This window comes from Pyxicephalus adspersus, chromosome 6 (assembly GCF_032062135.1).
Source record: "Pyxicephalus adspersus chromosome 6, UCB_Pads_2.0, whole genome shotgun sequence".
NCBI classification, from domain to species: domain Eukaryota; kingdom Metazoa; phylum Chordata; class Amphibia; order Anura; family Pyxicephalidae; genus Pyxicephalus; species Pyxicephalus adspersus.
This window is the reverse complement of record NC_092863.1, coordinates 20,886,788-20,904,602: the sequence shown is the minus strand read 5'-3', so window position 1 is coordinate 20,904,602 and position 17,815 is coordinate 20,886,788. Positions and strand designations below refer to the sequence as shown.

General features: G+C 36.0%; 1 protein-coding gene across 1 annotated transcript in view; it reads right to left on the bottom strand.

The window, feature by feature from the left end:
- Nucleotides 1-17,815, bottom strand: part of SRCIN1 (SRC kinase signaling inhibitor 1) — a 262,183-nt gene that overhangs the window by 83,110 nt on the left and 161,258 nt on the right. The window contains exons 8-11 of the mRNA XM_072413697.1: nucleotides 17,472-17,564; nucleotides 14,183-14,217; nucleotides 9,441-9,610; nucleotides 8,310-8,485 (exon numbers count right to left, since the gene is read on the bottom strand). Coding sequence (XP_072269798.1) covers nucleotides 8,310-8,485; nucleotides 9,441-9,610; nucleotides 14,183-14,217; nucleotides 17,472-17,564 — 474 coding nt within the window. The remainder of the gene's footprint in view (nucleotides 1-8,309; nucleotides 8,486-9,440; nucleotides 9,611-14,182; nucleotides 14,218-17,471; nucleotides 17,565-17,815) is intronic.

Here is a 17,815-nt window from a genome sequence, read left to right as displayed (position 1 = left end):
AAATATTCTATTTACCATTGCAAACTTTTTTTTTACAGGGAGATCTTATGACACAGAGGTATTTAAAGCAATGGACCTGCATGTTGTGTACTGATTTCACCACCTGGTTTGACAAGTTTCATCAATTAAATAATCTGTCAAGAGCTATTTTTAAGTTCTTAGTTAATAATGTGTGTTTTTAGCAGGTGTCAATGAGTTCAAATGTGCTAGTTGTCAATCACAATCAAACATAAAAATTACTCCAAATTTAAGCAAATGAAAGTTAATACAGCATCATCTAGTGGATGTAATAGGAATGACTCCTGTTTTTATTTTATATTTTCGCTTTTTTGTATTTGTTGTTTTTCGAATGTAATTGTATCTTCTCCCAATCTATTGAACAATCACAAATTTATTACTGTAAAATCCAGTTGAACTATCTTTTTAAATTGGGTAATTACATTTTAGGTGTAAAAAAAGATGTGCACAGTCTTACATAGTGATAATGGTTGTAAAGACACAAGTCTACCAATTTATCAAGTGTTCGGCCACTAGACAAATTATTATACTAGAGCCTGCATATTCCAGATAGAGACCTATATGCACAGTTGATCCACAGAAAGACAAAAACACATTATAAAGCATGGTTTATTCCAATTTACTCGAACAGGGGAAAAATCCTTCCTAATTTCCCAAGGTAACTGGATATTCCATTGAACAGCAATCTTTGGTGTCATTCCTTTTAAAATGTAATTCAGTTATATTCTGTGCATCTAGCTTTTTCCAAAAAAAAAATCTAAAGGGTGTGGTAAAACAACTTCCTGGAGAAGTTTATTAAACAATTATTGTGAAGAATCCCTTTTATATTTGGATATTAAACTTCTTTTCTTCTCTAGTTCTCTAAATGGACTGTTTATATACTTATATAGATTAAAAAGTATTTTGATTTATGCATTCTTGTTTAAGCTGATTTTTGTGTTTTTTATTTAATTTTAATATTAAAGTTATTATTTTTTTTTTTTTACATGATTGTGTGTTTCAAACTTTATTATATTCAGGATACTTATTCTACTGTCCTACTCGGACATATTTCTGTAAGTTACAGGTCTACAATTTTAAAAAAAAATTCACGAAAAACAGTGTACCGCTTTTGGTACAGAAATCCAGACATCAGTGAAACGCCAAGGAGGTTAATATGTTCAATGATATGATATCAACTGCTACGCAATTGTTTAGGTTTACATTAAATTCTCATACATAAAAACAGTGAAGATTTGTTAAACAACGTTGGTCTTCCTTGAAGCCATGCTATCACTTAAAATATTGATGAATTGTATTTATTTAGAATCAACAATGAAAAAACAAATATACATTACCAATGCTCTTTGATGACACAAGTGTGAAACTACAGTATGTACACACACTAGATTATTGTTGCTTGAGGTGATCGGTTATGAAGCAAAAGTGTAGTGTTTGTACAGCAGTCCCCAAATTTTCATACTCCCAATATTGAACAGTGCAGTATGCACCCAGCTTTGTAACTCCATCTATAATGCTTGATCATCATCATATGAAAAAAATGTCCAATCAAATCCAGTTGGATAAGTCCAGAAAAAAAAGTCTAAATTAGAATTTATATTTTCTTAATGAGCTGTACTATACCGGTTATTGTATATTACAACTCCAGCCAGTCAATGGCATGACATAACCTGATCTTTAATCTAATCTGTTGTTCAGTTTAATAGCACTATTACTTCTCTTCAAGAACCTGAAATATGTTGTGTGGTAAAAAAAACAAAACAAAAAAAAAACAAAAAAACATACCATAGCCTAATTTATAATTTGATCTATTGCTTAGTTTATAGCCTAGTCTGCCTAGTCTGTAGCCCTTTAGTAGGAGTTTGGATTGCTCAAATTCCGAGTTCAGGTCTGAGGTTGTAATAGCTTGAACATGAGATGGAATTGACTCTGATTGGAGTTTTTTTAAACAATTATATTACCAGCTTTTAGCAGAAGCAGAGAATAGAACCACGATTTAGCAATACCAATGATGTCATATTATTCACCTAATATGTCTGGCAAACTTCTGCCACTGCTGAATAAACATTTCAATTCATTCCTGCAATTGGCCATATATATATATATATAAATATATATATGTGTATATGTGTGTATATATATATATACACACATATACACACACACACACATTATATATATATTATACATACATACATACAAGTTCCTGCTCTGCACTAGTGTAATCAACAGGTGACCAAAGTGATTACTAATTCCCCAAAAAAGGGTAAATGTCCCACCTTCCAGTATACTGCCAGGTAACAGTTGTGGCAGATTTGTTTTATATTATTTTTCATTTGTAATTGTGTTTTATTGAATTTTTCCAAGAGGAAAAAAAGTATAAAATTACAACAACAAGACAAAGTCCCGCATACAGGGTAAGTTTATATAAAATACATGAACAAATCAAGAAAAAAAAAATAGCTGCAGTTTCATTGACATCTCTGTACAAGTGAAGTAATTGAACAATATCATCATTAGTCACCAATAAACATAAAATGACAAAGGAACATGGAACCTGGGGGCGGGAATAGACAAGGAGGAAGCAGTAACCTAGGTTCAGAAGAGCCAGTGGGATACAAAATATAACAGTTAACTAGTAGGGTCTTCCTAAGGGGTGGAACGGGTACATTGAAGAAATATGTTGGTAGAGGATTGTAGAGTCCAATGGCACCCAGATTGTTGTAAATTTATCAATGTGATCATGCAACCAAGGCGTTAGGTGTTCCATTAGCTGGACATCCTTAATTTGAGCATACTGATTGGAGAGTCCTGGGGGTGAGGTTGATTTCCAACGTCTCGATATAAGGCATTTGTAAGGACATGGGAGGCCATTTTTTTGCCACATTTGGAAAGGTTTTAACCAGTTTCCAATATGGGGCTAGAGTCAGGCATGTCCAAAATATATAGTACATTGTTCTGACTTCTCTCTGGCTTCTCCAGCATCTATCAGTAGTGGTAGGAAGGATAGTATGCAGCCTGTCAGGGGTAAGGTACCAATGCATTAATATCTTTTATGCATTTTCTTTATAGAGTGTACATGGACTGCACATAATGTCTTATTTGAAGGTGTCCAAAAAAAACAGTGTGGGGGATTTCAAACTACCCCAGGAGATCTGAGAATGTTAGAAGTTGGCGAGAACATGGGTGGACCAGTTGTCCAAAGTGGAAAAAACTGTAGTCCCCCATGGCTTAACCATGTTAGAATGGCTATCTGGTAGCTGAGGGATGAAAAAGAATGATGTAAGTACTGAGCCGGGTGCTGAGAGCTTGATTTTGTATTAGCATTGAAGCAAGATTTCCCTGGTAAACTGCATGTGACTAAACAGAGTTCCCCCAAATACTTTGTTTGTGGAATTCCACAATAGGCACTTAAGGTGCATGGGGGCCATCCATAATTTCCCTATCTCTGTCCAGCGATTGAACCACTGCAGGGTGGCCGAGGAGGCCAGATGCCAAAGATGTGTTGCCCAGTGATACAAAAAAAAATTTGGGACACCCAGCCGCCCTCTTTCCCTAAGAAAGAAAGGTATGGACTTAGCGAGTGGATGTGATTTATACCTCCAAAAAAAAAACAAGGGTAGCTGCCTTGGTTGAGGTGGAGTGGCAAAGAAGTATAGCAGTTTAGGGAGTATAGACATTGTAACCAGAGTGATCCTTCCAAAGAAAGATATCAGTAGGTTGCGCCATTTGTGCAGAAGAGAGGGGAGTTCCTGGAAGAAAGGTGGGTAATTGATTTTGTACAAGGAGCCATAGTTGGAAGTACTATGAACCCCTAAATATTTATTGGAGTCGGTCCACCAGTGATAGGGGTATTGGGATTGTAAGAGCTGGAGCACCTGGTAAGGCAAGTTGATCAGGAGTGCTTCTGTTTTAGATGCATTGATTTTTTTTGCCATAGAGGGTGCCATACTTGTCCAACACACTATGGAGATAAGGAAAGCTATGTTTGTGTCAGCAATATGTTGTTAGCATATAAGGTAATAGTGAATGTATTTGACCTAATAGGGAACTCCTTTTTGTCTGGATGTTGCAAAGGACAAATAGAAGTGGTGATGGTGGGCAGCCTTGTCTGCATCTAAACTGAGAAGCAGCGCGCCCTGTTTGTTTTTGTTCACTGTGTCTGCTTGCTTTCTGTAATAAGTTTTTAATGGTAGGAGCTACTTCTTCTACTGTGACAGACTCAATAAAGACATCCACTGCTGTAGCTTCCAGTATGGGGAGGAAGCAACCGGCCAGGTAATCAATACATGAGGTAAGTGTAGTTTGATCTTTCAGTTGTGAAACGTGCACGGAGGAATATAGGGATTTGTAGTAGTCTCCAAAAATCTCAGGGTTATAATGCAAGATCCACTGCCCACCTCGTAACACCATAGGTGTAGTTTTGGCTGTTTGATCCCTAACAGGCCAGGAGCGAGTTCGCCTTATTCCCTTTGTCATGGTAGAGTTGGTGCAGGTACATCAAGGATTGCTCTACCTTATCTAAAACCAGCTCTTTAAGGCGATTCCCAACATCAAACACCTTGCGCAGTCCGGCCACAGACGGAGCCGCATATAGGGACCTCTCGAACGCTGCTAGTGAAACTTTGAGCTGGATTCTCAAGGCTGCTTTATTTTTCTTCAGCTTAGCAGGTTCGGCAAAACAGTGCCCACGAATGACAGCCTTATGTGCTTCCCATAGTGTGGAAGCCTGAGGCTCTGAATAGGTGTTCTCCATAAAATACGCGTTGATGCTATTCTGAAGTGACCGTTTAGTTGGAGGGTATTTGAAAACTCTTTTTAACCTCCGGTGGCATTTCTTAACTGGTATCTTGCCTAGTTCAACTGCCATCTGAATGTTGGCCTGATCGGACCATGGCAGCTTTTTTTTAACCAAAATCTGCAAGACTTTGACCATCTTTTGTTCTGATGTATTTGTTACATATTGTGCTTGTTTTTATTAAAGAGAAATTAGGTTTAAGTATTTACAATCATAATGTCAAAGAAACGAGTTCAAAAATTTAAAAATTGCTATGGTAGATAAGGGGGCATTTACAAGTGAGAGCTGAAGGGGTAAATTAGCAATTTTGATGGCTAGCAGTCGGGCCTGATATATTATAAGCTCTTCAAGACTGGAGATGGACTATCATGGGAGAATCTGGGTGATACAGCAAACTTGAACTCCAAACTTGAAGTCCATTCCAGGTTTGCTGGATCACCTACGTTCTCCCATGACCGTCTATCTTCACCAGTCTGGGAGAACTTTGATAAATCAGGCCCAATATTGTTTTATTATTGTGTATGTTTAAAAACAAAGCCTGGTTTTCATAACAGTCCAGACAGCTCTTGTACATTCTAAAAGTAAAAAAATTATGTTAACAAATTAGACAGAGTTGTGGTCAAGTCATATTATTAAGGCATCTAAATGTCAATGACCTCTAAAACAAAAATACTAATTTGCTTGAATTAAATAGATGATAATCTAAAATTGATTAAAAATGGAGTAATCTAGGATTCCCCTATCATTTGCAATCACTACTTGACTATACAATGAAATGTCAACAGTCTATTGAATAGGATAGCAAATGCATAAATCTAGACTTTGATGGTACTAAGGACCAAACATTGATACAGACCCACAACATAAATGAAATGATCTGTCCAATGAAAACCCCCCCGAGGGTCAAAGCCTCTAGACCCGCATCAAATGAAGTAGACATTCCACTTCTGATTGTAGACCTTTTGGAAAGAATACATTGTAGCATGATAAGAATACCAATCTGTGAAACCAAAGCTTTAGGGAAAAAAGTTACAGATCAGATTGTCTCCCAACCTGTCCAATGCGAACAACTGGCATAGATCTTGTTACACCTCCTGTTGTAAGGTACACTTGCCTAGGTCTAGATGCTTGACAGTTGAGAAAATCTGCTTGCTAAATGTTATTGGTAAGGATGACCATGCCTCATATGGGCATGTTCCAGCTAAGACAAGGAATGCTCTGTCTCTTTTTTCACCAATGATAATTGATGTATGTGTTGTTCAACTGAATCTATATAGGATGACCCTTAAGCAGATCAGTCCAAAGCAGAAGGATCAGTCAAATTGCCCGAAACTCCAAGAAGTTGATCAGGGGATAGGAATCTGATGACCATGTTCCCTACACAAACAAGGTCTCCCTATCCTACATCAGGATCTTCTAAAACACATGTGAAGAAATGATTTCCCAAACTGTAAAACCAGATAACAAAAGGCACCAAAACAGAGACAGACAGATTGGTATTTGATATTTAACAAACAGGTCTGTCAAGAGACTAGGATAAATTATCCAATGATAGCAGGTGGTATTACTGGATTAACTTGTGTGAACTGGACCTTCTCAAAGACAGATATAATCAGCCTCCCAAAAGCTGGCTCCTGGACAGGGCAGGATTTATCATTTTTTTCTCCCCTAGGCCAGCTAGCTTGTGCTTCCCCCCTACCCAACAAATAACAATTGACACTAACACACACACTATGGGAACTAATACACATAAAAAAAAATCACAAACCTAAATTTAACTATAACTTTACTGGAAAAAAACAATAGAAGGAAAGCATGACAGTGCCCTCACACATTTTGTAAAGAGTATGAAACAGGTCAACACACTGTCATGTTTTCTTGGATTTCCTGTGTTGGAATGTCAATAATGCACTGACAACTGTGGCAAGGACTGAAGTGCTTTGATTAAACTAACTGTGGTGTTTCTCTTTTAAATATGCAGCTAAATAATTTAGTTTTTATTCTTTCACACAGCCATAGTGTACAAGAAAGTACGCTAAAATATAAAATACCTGTAAAAGAAAAGAACTCTAAAGTAACTACTACTTTTTACTTTTTCCAAAAAACTTGCAGTTAGGTTAATTCTCTCTACCCCAAGTTGAGTTTAGACTGTGGTATTGACATATAACTAAAATACGGACATTAGATTGTGAGCTCCTTTGATGGACAGGTAATGACACAACTCTGGACTTTGTAGCGCTATAAGTGCTGCATATTATGTCAGTGCTATGTATACAAAGGTTGTTATAACAAAAATACCATCATTAATATTTTAACAAAGACACATTGTCAATATGATAAGGATACCTGAAGCGCATAAAAGGGCTATATTGGAGTCAAAACCTTGGTGAATGCCCAAAGTGCAGAGAACCGGCCAAATAGAATGGCCCATGAATAACTAAATTGAAAAAAAGAAATAAAATAAAATGAAAAAATAAATGGCCCATGAACAGCCATGAAATATTTGCCAGAGATTTTATAATTGACCATATGATCATCTCTTTTGCTAAAGATTTAGAAGTATATTATTTGGTGGTATCAGTTAGAGGTATACAAGAAATAGCATACATTTTTATTTTCTTGTCCTTTAAAATCTGGCCAATTTTTAAAAAAGGTTTCTGTTTCTACAGTTCAGCTATGACATCCAAAAATCATAGGTCTTGGATTTTGGTAGAGAATGCTACTGAAATGTAAGACCTATGCATAACAACTTACATAGCATATAGTAAAGATGGGCATTGGAGGATGGATTATCTGATTTGTAGTGTTGTTGGAGTAGCAGGTGTAGTTAGCAGACTTCAAATTAGCATTGGGGCAGTGGCAGCAGTGAGTTAACACTTGTACAAGTGAATACTGCACTTTAGAGTTCTAAATAGGTATCATGCTATATTAGTATATAGGACTATCCAGTAATAAAGTAAAGAGATTATTTACTGGTGAGATTAATGACTTTAATGATATACTTATTTTGTTGTCCCGGCAGTATAACCTCCAAAATAATTGATTATTGCAATAGATATACAGCCCTGTGTTTTTTTTACTTTTCTTCAATTTCATATGTGCATACATTTTCCTAATTATATTTCCCTTAATTTTCTATGAAAAACCTGATCCTTTATACCAGGATTCTCAGTATCTTTAAATGTATATGAAATCTTCTATAAAGTATTGACCCTAGCTAGATATTGACCTGGGTCAACACTCATCCATTGAATAGTCTATAGGTAAGGACCTAGGATCAAACTAATCTATGCAATATTTGCAATTACTTTTTAATAAAATTTACATACAACACTACCCTTATGAGGCAAGTGACTTAATATATTTTTATGTTTAGGCATAAAGATTTAGGAGACAACCTTTTCTTTTGCTTATATCAAATATTTGGACTATATGCTCATTTTTGTTTAGGAACTATCCTAAATTTAAATATCATGCAAAGCAATATTCTCACTTTAACTGTTGAGTGATGAGCTCTTCTTCATTCAGGTATTTCAACCTTTCTTCCTCTACCATGGCTCTCTGTCGCTGTAAGGGGTCTTCTTGTCTGCGCATTGAGTCTGTCACTCGGATGCTGATCTCTGTCTCTGTGCGTTTCAGCATATTTCGAACAGTCTCTTGATTTTGCAGCTGTAAAAGAATATATGTTCTCTTAATAATGGAGTAAAATAGTCTGAATCTGATCAGTAAAGTTAAGGATATGTATTGTTCCAAAGGCTGATTTCAATCCTTCACACATGAAAGGTAGCCACATCAATGGTTTATAAGATCAGGTACAGGTAGTCCTCCGGTTACATTCGAGGTAGAGACTGTAGGTTTGTTTTTATGTTGAAATGGTGTGAAAGTCGGAACAGGTACATTATTTAATTAAATGCAATTAGGACAGATGTTTGTCTCAACAAATTATTAGGCAGCATGGTGACCGTTACTGTATAAAATCCTCACTGAGTTAATCACAAAGCAAAAAAAAAAAAAAATCTTTATGGAGCCTAGACATTCATTAACTTCTGTACTTTGAAAAAGAAACAACTGCAGAGTTTGTCTTGGTCATTAAAGAGTTACAAGAGGCTGCAGGAAGAGCTCAGTCCTTAAGATCACCCACAACCTCAGCTGTGTTTAGCAAAAGATTTCTCCTGAAAGTCATGAAAACCGCCCCGTTCCCCCTTCAAGCCTCCATACTGCACAGGAGCTAGTAGGGAAGTCCCGTTCGTATTTAGGAGTCGTCCGTATGTCGGATGTCCTTAACCCGGTGACTACCTGTATACACAAGTTTCAAAATTACAATGTATCTGTTACAAAAACAATTTGTTGTAGCAAATTAAATAGAAAAGAGAATCCTAAGAACTACTCCTAAGCAGTAAAGTAGTTAAAGAGAAGGGGAGGGGGGTAGAACAAATTAGACACAATTTAAGATACAAAAATAAACCACTTAATGCACATGTTAAGCCAGAAATTTGAAAATAGTGGTAGGGCAAACAGTGCGGCAAACAACAAAACCACAACAGTTACTTTAGGTAGCAATCTTTTTGTAATGTTCTTTAGGTTTAGCCAAGTCTAGAGTAGATGAGGTCTGTTCCTTATGTACCTGCAGTTTCTTTAGCTGCTGCAGTTGGTTCCTCAGCTCACTGGCATTGTGCTGAAGGTCATGGAGATGAAGCTGCATGTGCAAGCGAGTGATTGCTTTACTCTGATCTGCTGGGGTGGAAGAAGATCCTGAAGTAGACAAAGGGGTACCAGCATTTTGATGGCCAGGGGCTAGAAGTAACAAACAACATATGTACTAGATATAAGTGCATTTTATTATCATAGAAGAAAAAATCTATCATAGCATAAATCCTAAAAATGCAAATTATATAGATGAATAAACCTTACATGCACACACAGACAATTATTATAATTTTAGAACAATTGTTTTCTCCTTTAAGTGCATGCAATATTTAAATATTTTTAACATGCATATTAGATGCGTTGGCAGAGTATGCCTGACACATATGATACATGGAAAAATGAAAAAGACACTTTCTCCAAAAACATTTTCTATCATACTTCTATCTTCTTTAATTCTTTTTTTCTTTTATACTCATAATAATCAACAATCACTTTTTGAGTCTGGGGGGGGTTACGTTTTGAGTACTACTGTTTTCTTTCGAGAAGATGAAAAATGAAATGTTAATTGTAATCAGTCTGAAGATCTTAAAAGTAGATTGTGGGTACTCAATGCCTTAAAAGTCCTTAGGTTTGTCTTGTATGTAGTAATTTTGGTTTTACAAACAAAAGTATATACCCTCTATCAAGTTCAACCGCTAGGGAAATAAACATGTTCCAGTTAAAAACCCTGTAGACATAGTTGATCCAGAGAAAGGCAAAAACCCTGGTTCCATTTGCTCCAACAGGCACTTTTTAAAGTGTCTTTACTTTAAAAATGTATTACCCAGAAATATTCTATGCTTCAAGAAAAACATCCAGCTTTTTCTTTTAGCATTCTAGAATACTTTTTGAAACTACTTCCTAAGAGAGCCTATTCCACATTTTCACAAACCTTACTGTGAAGAATCTCTTCCTTTCCTGATTAAAGTTATTTTCCTCCAGACCAAATAGTGCCCCTTGTCCTTTGTAATGAAAGTGAATAATTGAGAAGCAAGCTTTCTATATGGACCATTTATACATTTATATAGGGAGATCATATCCCATTAGGTGGCTTTTCAAAGGAGAGAATAGATTCAGTTTAGCTAATCTCTCTTCATAGCTCCTCCATTCATTTTATTAGTTTAGACTACATATTCCAGATGAGGTTGACCAATTCTTTCTACAGGGGCAGGATTATGTCTCTTCAGTCTATTCTTAAATTAATACAGGAAAGTACTTTGCTAGCGTTAGATATTGAAGTCTATGTTCTACCAAAACCCCCAGATCCTTTTCCATGTTTGACTTCCCCAAATGTATTCCCCCTAGACAGTATAAATTTCAAAGATTTTATTGGTTTTTCAGGGGGAACATAAATGATTACACCGGTCCCTTCTTTATCAAAGCATGAATATTTCCAATGAAGCAAAGTATACAGGAAAGAAAGCAAAATGACAAAAAAGACTGTACATCAGTTGAGGTCAAGGTCATCAGAAAAAGATACAGCAGCATTCTCATGGTATACCATAAAAACCCAACAACAAAATAATGTAAACTAGCCCTGTGATGGCTCTCCATGCCCGTCACTACATTTAAAAACTAAAAACTTTGTGCTTGAATCCTGGTATTTATAAGGTCTACCACAACTAAACCAGGGAAAAAGCGAAGGAACCGACGGGGTTTCAAGGCTGATTTTCATTTCATACAAGTATTCATACATAATCTAATACCAATCTGTTTGTACACTTCCAAGCCCATTATCTGGTCATGAGGTTGGAGTATCCATACTATATCGAAAACAACTACAGTCATTTTGTAATTGTTACAGTCTTCGTTACAGAGAGTAATCTTTATTTGCACGACCACAACTTCCAGGGGATAAATTATCTGCCCTCCAGTAGCACACATTCCTATGCAAGCCGCTAAAAAAAATATAGGGAATTAGTCAGGCCGCAGTTGTTGGACTTGAATCATCTAGCCTGGAAAATAAAGTGCTCTCAAAACGTTTAGGAAAATTGATGGGTAACACCGAGTTAAATAGATTGTAGATTCTAATTCAAAATCTTTTGGACACAGGGACAGCTCCATCAGGTGAGAAACTATGTGCCCATTTGATCACATCCTCTGAAACAAAGAGGAGAAATATTGGGGTTTGATTTGTGAAGCCTTATTGGCACCATGTACCATCTCAGTAATACCTTAAAATTGGCTTCTATTACGGTAGACGATGTGTTTAGGGAAATGGAAGAGAGGGAGTTCGCAATGTTCTGCCATTCCTGGGTCTCCCACTCCATCTCTAAGTCAGCTTACCACTGCGCCATATAGAAAAGCTTTTTCTGAGAATCATACAATCTGAGATATACCACAAAGATTCTCCATTTTGCTTCAGAAATTGAGTGGCAGGACCGTTCAAATGATGTATTTGCTCTGGAATAGAGGGGAATAGAGGGGTCGCCCTTGATTTTTGAATGTAGGATTGATCTCAACTGCAAATATCAAAACATTTCTGATTATGGTGAAGAACATTTTTCTTGTAACAAAGGACATAAACGTTTTGTTATGGTCTAAGAGAATGCCTCTGCATAATAACCCCTTATTGATCCACCATTTTAACTGTTAATGATCACATGCAAATGATGTTTCCTTTTTTGGCCATCCCAGACAGCAAAAGATAGCACTAGGGAGAGAATAGAAGGCCATCTCTTAGCAGGGATCCACATAAGCATCTCAATTGGAATGGAGGGGCAAGAGAGGGCTTATATGGCCATCCATTGGGGACTGGTACCTGACATAGTACTTTGACCTAAAGAGGCTATTTGTGCAGCCCAATGGTGCAGCAGGACATCCGAGACCTCCTCCATATTTTTTTTTGTTCCAGATGAGTTTAGGCAATTTGTTATGTATATTTCTCAGTATCCTTTTGGGTATCGCTATGGGTAACGTGCAAAACAGGTATAGCAGCCGAGGAAAAATGTTCATCTTTATCACCGCTATCTGCCCAAATCAGGAGGGGGCAAATGTGGACCAATTATGATCAAGAGGTCCTTTATGATCAAGAGGGAAATAATTTGCTTGATGGAGTTTGGTAAATGTAGGTCTTATTTGGATTCCCACATAAGGCCTGGAGTGTGAACACCATATAAAATCGTAATTATCTAATAAATCGTAACTAAACTAATAAAAGAATTGGAGGAGCTCAGCTAGGAGAGATTAGCTTAACTGAATCTATTCTGCCTTGAGAAAAGACATAAGCGGGGATGATCACCCTGTATAAAAACATAAATTGTCCATATAGAGAATTCTCTTCCCAATTATTAACTTTAGGTTCATTACAAAGGACAAGGGGGCACGATTTTGGTCTGGAGGAAAATAACTTTAATCTCCGGATAAGGAAGGGATTCTTCACAGCAAGGTCTGAAAATATTGAAAATAGGCTCCCTCATGAAGTAGTTTTAGCAAGTACTATAGATTGCTAAAGTAAATATAAGCAATAAAAATATTGCTATAAGTAAAAGCTTGATGCTTTTCTAGAAACACAGAATATAACTAGGTATTAAAGTTTTCAAGTAAAGATAACTGAGACTGTTGATCCAGGGAACATCTGATTGTCTTACGGGATCAGGATGGATCAGCATTCCGGATTTTGAATTCCTCTAAATCGACTATATCTATAAAATTTTTATTGGTTGAACTTGACGGACTTTTGTCTTTTTTCAACCTGACTATGTAAAACCAGAATTACCACATACAAGACAAACCTTAGGACTTATTGTTAACAACATAATCACATATATTCCAATGCTATTAAAGGCATAAAACATTTTATTTAATGTTGAATAAAAATAATAAATAAAAATATATAAAGTTACTATGTAAATTGATGCATAATGCTGTACTATACTATAATCATTAGTGGAAATGTATTTAGATATTATAATTTTGTAAAAGTTGTTATTAATATTATAGCTTTCTCATGTACTTGATAAAGTGGATTGCATTTCGCAAAACGTGTGGAACATATATTGGAGACTACACACAATCTGGTCATGTTATGCTTTTTCACAGTTAGATTATTTTTAATCAATATTAAATAAAATGTTTATGCTTTTATTAGCATTGGAATATATGTGATTATGTTGTTCTAAGGTTTGTCCTGTATGTGGAAATTTCCAATTAGGGATGTGGCATTGGATCCATTTTTTTAACAAGGGAAGTGATAAAATTGAGTATGTAAAACCAAAAGACAGAGTAGGAGAGTAGGAGAATGTAATTGTTAGGGTTTACATAGACTTCAAATATTGCTGGCTCCAGGACTAAGTGGAATGTCCTAAACTCAATACCTATTTCTCCATTCTATTCTAATTGGATACTAAAAAGCAAGTGTTTTAACTGATAACTATAGCTTTTTCATATACTTCATATACTTCATGTATATTTCATGTACTTAATGATGTCTGTGGTACACGTAATTCAGTGTAACCATTAAACATAAGAAAAACTCAAGAAGAAGTATATAACAAAACAGCCATAGCAGTCTTCAACCCAAAAATGTTTTTAAGCTGGGTGTGAAAAAATGTAGGTGGGTGGCAACCCATGTATTGTGACCCAACTCTTTAGTAACCACCCAAAAACTGCCAAGTGGTTACTAAAAAGAGCCGGGTGGTACACCGGGGTAAAACACTGCATACCTACATACATACATACCTGTTTTGTCTCCACTGGCTGCTTCAGTTTTCTCACTACAAAAGAGGCATACTATTAGAATGTATAGTAAAATAACAGAAAGTGTGACAATATCACAATTACATGTGACAATATTATAAGTTACTTCTACCACATAAGCTATATTGTATGAAATTCCCCACTGATCTTTACTTTTAAATCTACAACGACAATTTACTATCATATACAACTGCAAATAGTAAATAATGACAGACTTTTATATCATGTTGTGAAAATTATCATGTTGTGAAAATTATAAAAAAAAATACTATTACCCTTTTTTGCTTATTTTAAATACTAGTTAGATACAGTTTTACTGAGGATGTTATCTGTCAGAGCATGATGTGAGAGTTCAGCAGAAATTGTCATACAGGAAGGATCTCTTGAAATGAAGTTATACATTGGAAAGGATCTGTCAAGAGAAAATGAGCTTATTTGTACTATGGTCGATATTTGTCAGTGCAGAACAGAGGTTACTCAGCCAGTGAAAAACATGAGAGTTCAGCAGAAACTCTGTCATACAGTGATTTATTGCAGCAGATTTTCTGGTTGTTCCTGCACGAATAGGATCTACTATTACCTGATTACACCTGTAATACCTATCCTCATTATTTTCATTGAGAAATGTATTTTATACCCACCTGTCACAAAACTAGAAATGTCATACTACACTACCCATTTCCAAGGATGCAAGGTTTCCAATTTTTTCAACATTTGGGAGAGCAGTGTTACAGATGCCTGTGTAATTTCTGTAGTAACACACATCCATCTAAAACTAGAAAAGAGTTTTTGTCCAACCCTCCAAGATCCAGGTATGTCCACCCATCAATATCAAGAGATGATGGCTTTTCAATCCTATGTGTAACTAATAATTCAGGCTCAAGCAGTGGTTCTGATTCAAGCACGAGAAGTGTTTTTATATTTCACACTTTTCCTAGTAAAAAAGTTTTGTTTAGGTCAGTCTTGACCTGATGGATTTTTATTCCTTTGCTCAGACCAGGACTTTTCATATGGAGTAAATAGAGATGATTCTGTCTGTTGTTCACTTGCCTTCTCTTTAATCTGTTCACTGTGCCAAGGACTTTTACCAAAGCTTTTGTCAAAGTTTTTGATAATAGACCTGTGACGTCTGCAGGTAATCTGTCTTTTCTATTAGTTAGACAAAGTGCTAGATTTGGCAAAATTCAAAAGTCATTTAGAAAATCACAAGAGCATAGTTCTACAGTCTGTGATTCATTTTGGCTGGTTATTAGTCCATCGGGACTAAAAGTAATTGATGCCCGGTTGAGGTAATGGAATATTTAGGATTAGCATTTGAAGCAATCCAATCCAACTTTTTTCTGCCTCTCTAGAAGGAAACACAAATAGTGTAGGCTAGGAGCATTTTATGGACTCCAATCCTCTTAACAAAAGAATGCATGGTATTCTTGGGGCTTATGGTGTCTTTGATAACTGTAGTCCTGCGAATAATTTGGCACATGTTTGATCCAGTAATGTTTACCTAATTAGTGCTGCAGCTGCTCACCTCACCCCCTGGCAGTTTGGCAAGATTTGTTGTGGTAGATTTTGTGTCACAATTTGTCTCAGGCCAGGGACCCCAGTCTTCAAGGTTGTGGAGCCCACTGTATAGGGTATCAAGCACTGGGCTTTTTTCGCTTGGCTCATTGCTAGGCCACTCCAACCTGTTGAAACTGATGGTTGCTTGGGAAGTCTGAAAGTTTATTTGTCAGCAGAGAGTTAAAATTTTTACGGGCAACAAGACAGGTGTGCCTTACATTGCTAGACATAGTGGAAGCAAGAGCAACTATCTTTTTCAAATTTCAGCTAAGATCTTTTTTTGGGGAGAGAAGCATTTTCTAGACCTCATGACGGCCTATCTGCCGATCATGGAGAATCAATTGTCCGATCATCCAAACAGGTCCTTTTCAGATAACAATGAATGGTCACTAAAAAGTTGATATTTTCTTCGAGTCTTTCAGGAGCAGGGAATTCCATCAATAGATTTGATGACTTTTCCAACATGCTGAGGTTCTGCAAAAGATTCCGATTCCAACAATTCCTGCCCAAAGATGCCTTCATGTTGAGGTGTTATTTTCCTCTGATTTACATTTTTGCACCAATGACATTAATCTTAAGAGTACTTCTGGATATAAGGAATGATATTAATAAAAGCAACAGTAATTCTTCCCCATTGGGTGATGGTGGTCCCTGTATTTTATCCTTCTCACCTGGATGACCTCACTCTCCTGGGTTGATGGCGGCATCCCAACTAGGCCAGTTTAACTGCCTGCTTCCTGTAGGGCAAAGGCTTTTACCATCAGGTAAATATGCTGCCCAAGTCACACCATACCCTAATTTATTTATATTAGACCATTATACAAAATTCCCTGTAATATTTATAATATTACTCAAAATGTAATCCTATATGCTAATAACTTATAGAGTATACAAATGCAATGAAATTGTCTCAGAGTTAACAGATATGAAGTAATATGGTACCCTTTCTTTATTAATTTATTTAAAGTTTACAAGATGTATAAGATTCCTTTACATATGAGATCTATGTATATCTTGCTTTTCATAGCCACAAAAATAAGTGTCCCTTGAAGAAGCATATTTTGTAAAATGCATCGGGAGTGGGACACTACTGTTAACATTCAATGACTCTTTTTAGCTTAAGTAAATACTACAAATGTACGAGATCTGGTACTTTCATATGTATAATCGATCTCTCTAATTAATATTTGTTAAGTGATTAGTGTCTAAAAAGCCCTACTTGTTACACTCATTCTTTATGAGGTTTATTTATTCTAAATTTGATAGGGCTGGCAAAAAGCACTATCAAGATATAGGAAACCCCTTTTACGCTTTCCTTACTCAATATTTCTGTGGGTATAATAACTACAAAATGTTATTATATACTTCCTCTGCCTATTTAATAATTTTGAATAATAGAATATATAACTGCAAATGGTATTTTAATTATCTAAATAGAAAGTGCACAGATTAACATTAACTACTCAATAATATGGGTATAATAAATGTATGTAAAACACTGTAAACACTGTGTGTGAAATAGAATACTATTTAACCCAGAGTTGACATTAAGCTCATGAAAGTCCAAAGACTATGTACATGGGAGAAGGTGTCCTACTGATAAGGACCACTTTCATTATTTCACCATTATTTGGTAATATCTAAAAGGATCTTAGCAAAGCTGTGCTCCAATTGTTCTCCGCTGTTGTCATTGAATTACCCTATTTTCACATACCTTGTGTTTTCACTGTCAGAGCTCCGCATTAAAGCGCTCTGGACCAGTCCTGTGAGGCTGGCAATCTGTTTCTCCATTGCTTCCATTCTCTCCCTGCAAATAGACAAAAAAGATAACCTTTACTACAAACAGACTGTAGGTATCTGAAGAAAAATTTACAATCATTTTAAAACACGCTATGTGAATCACATTTTCTAAGTACAAAAAACTAAAGAAAGCTCACAATACTCGATACTAATACAAGAATGCAGAGACATTGATCAGGGATCCCACTAAATGAAGAAATGACTAATAGGTGAAAACTTTACAAAAAATATGTTATTTGTAGTTAGTTAGACTGACAT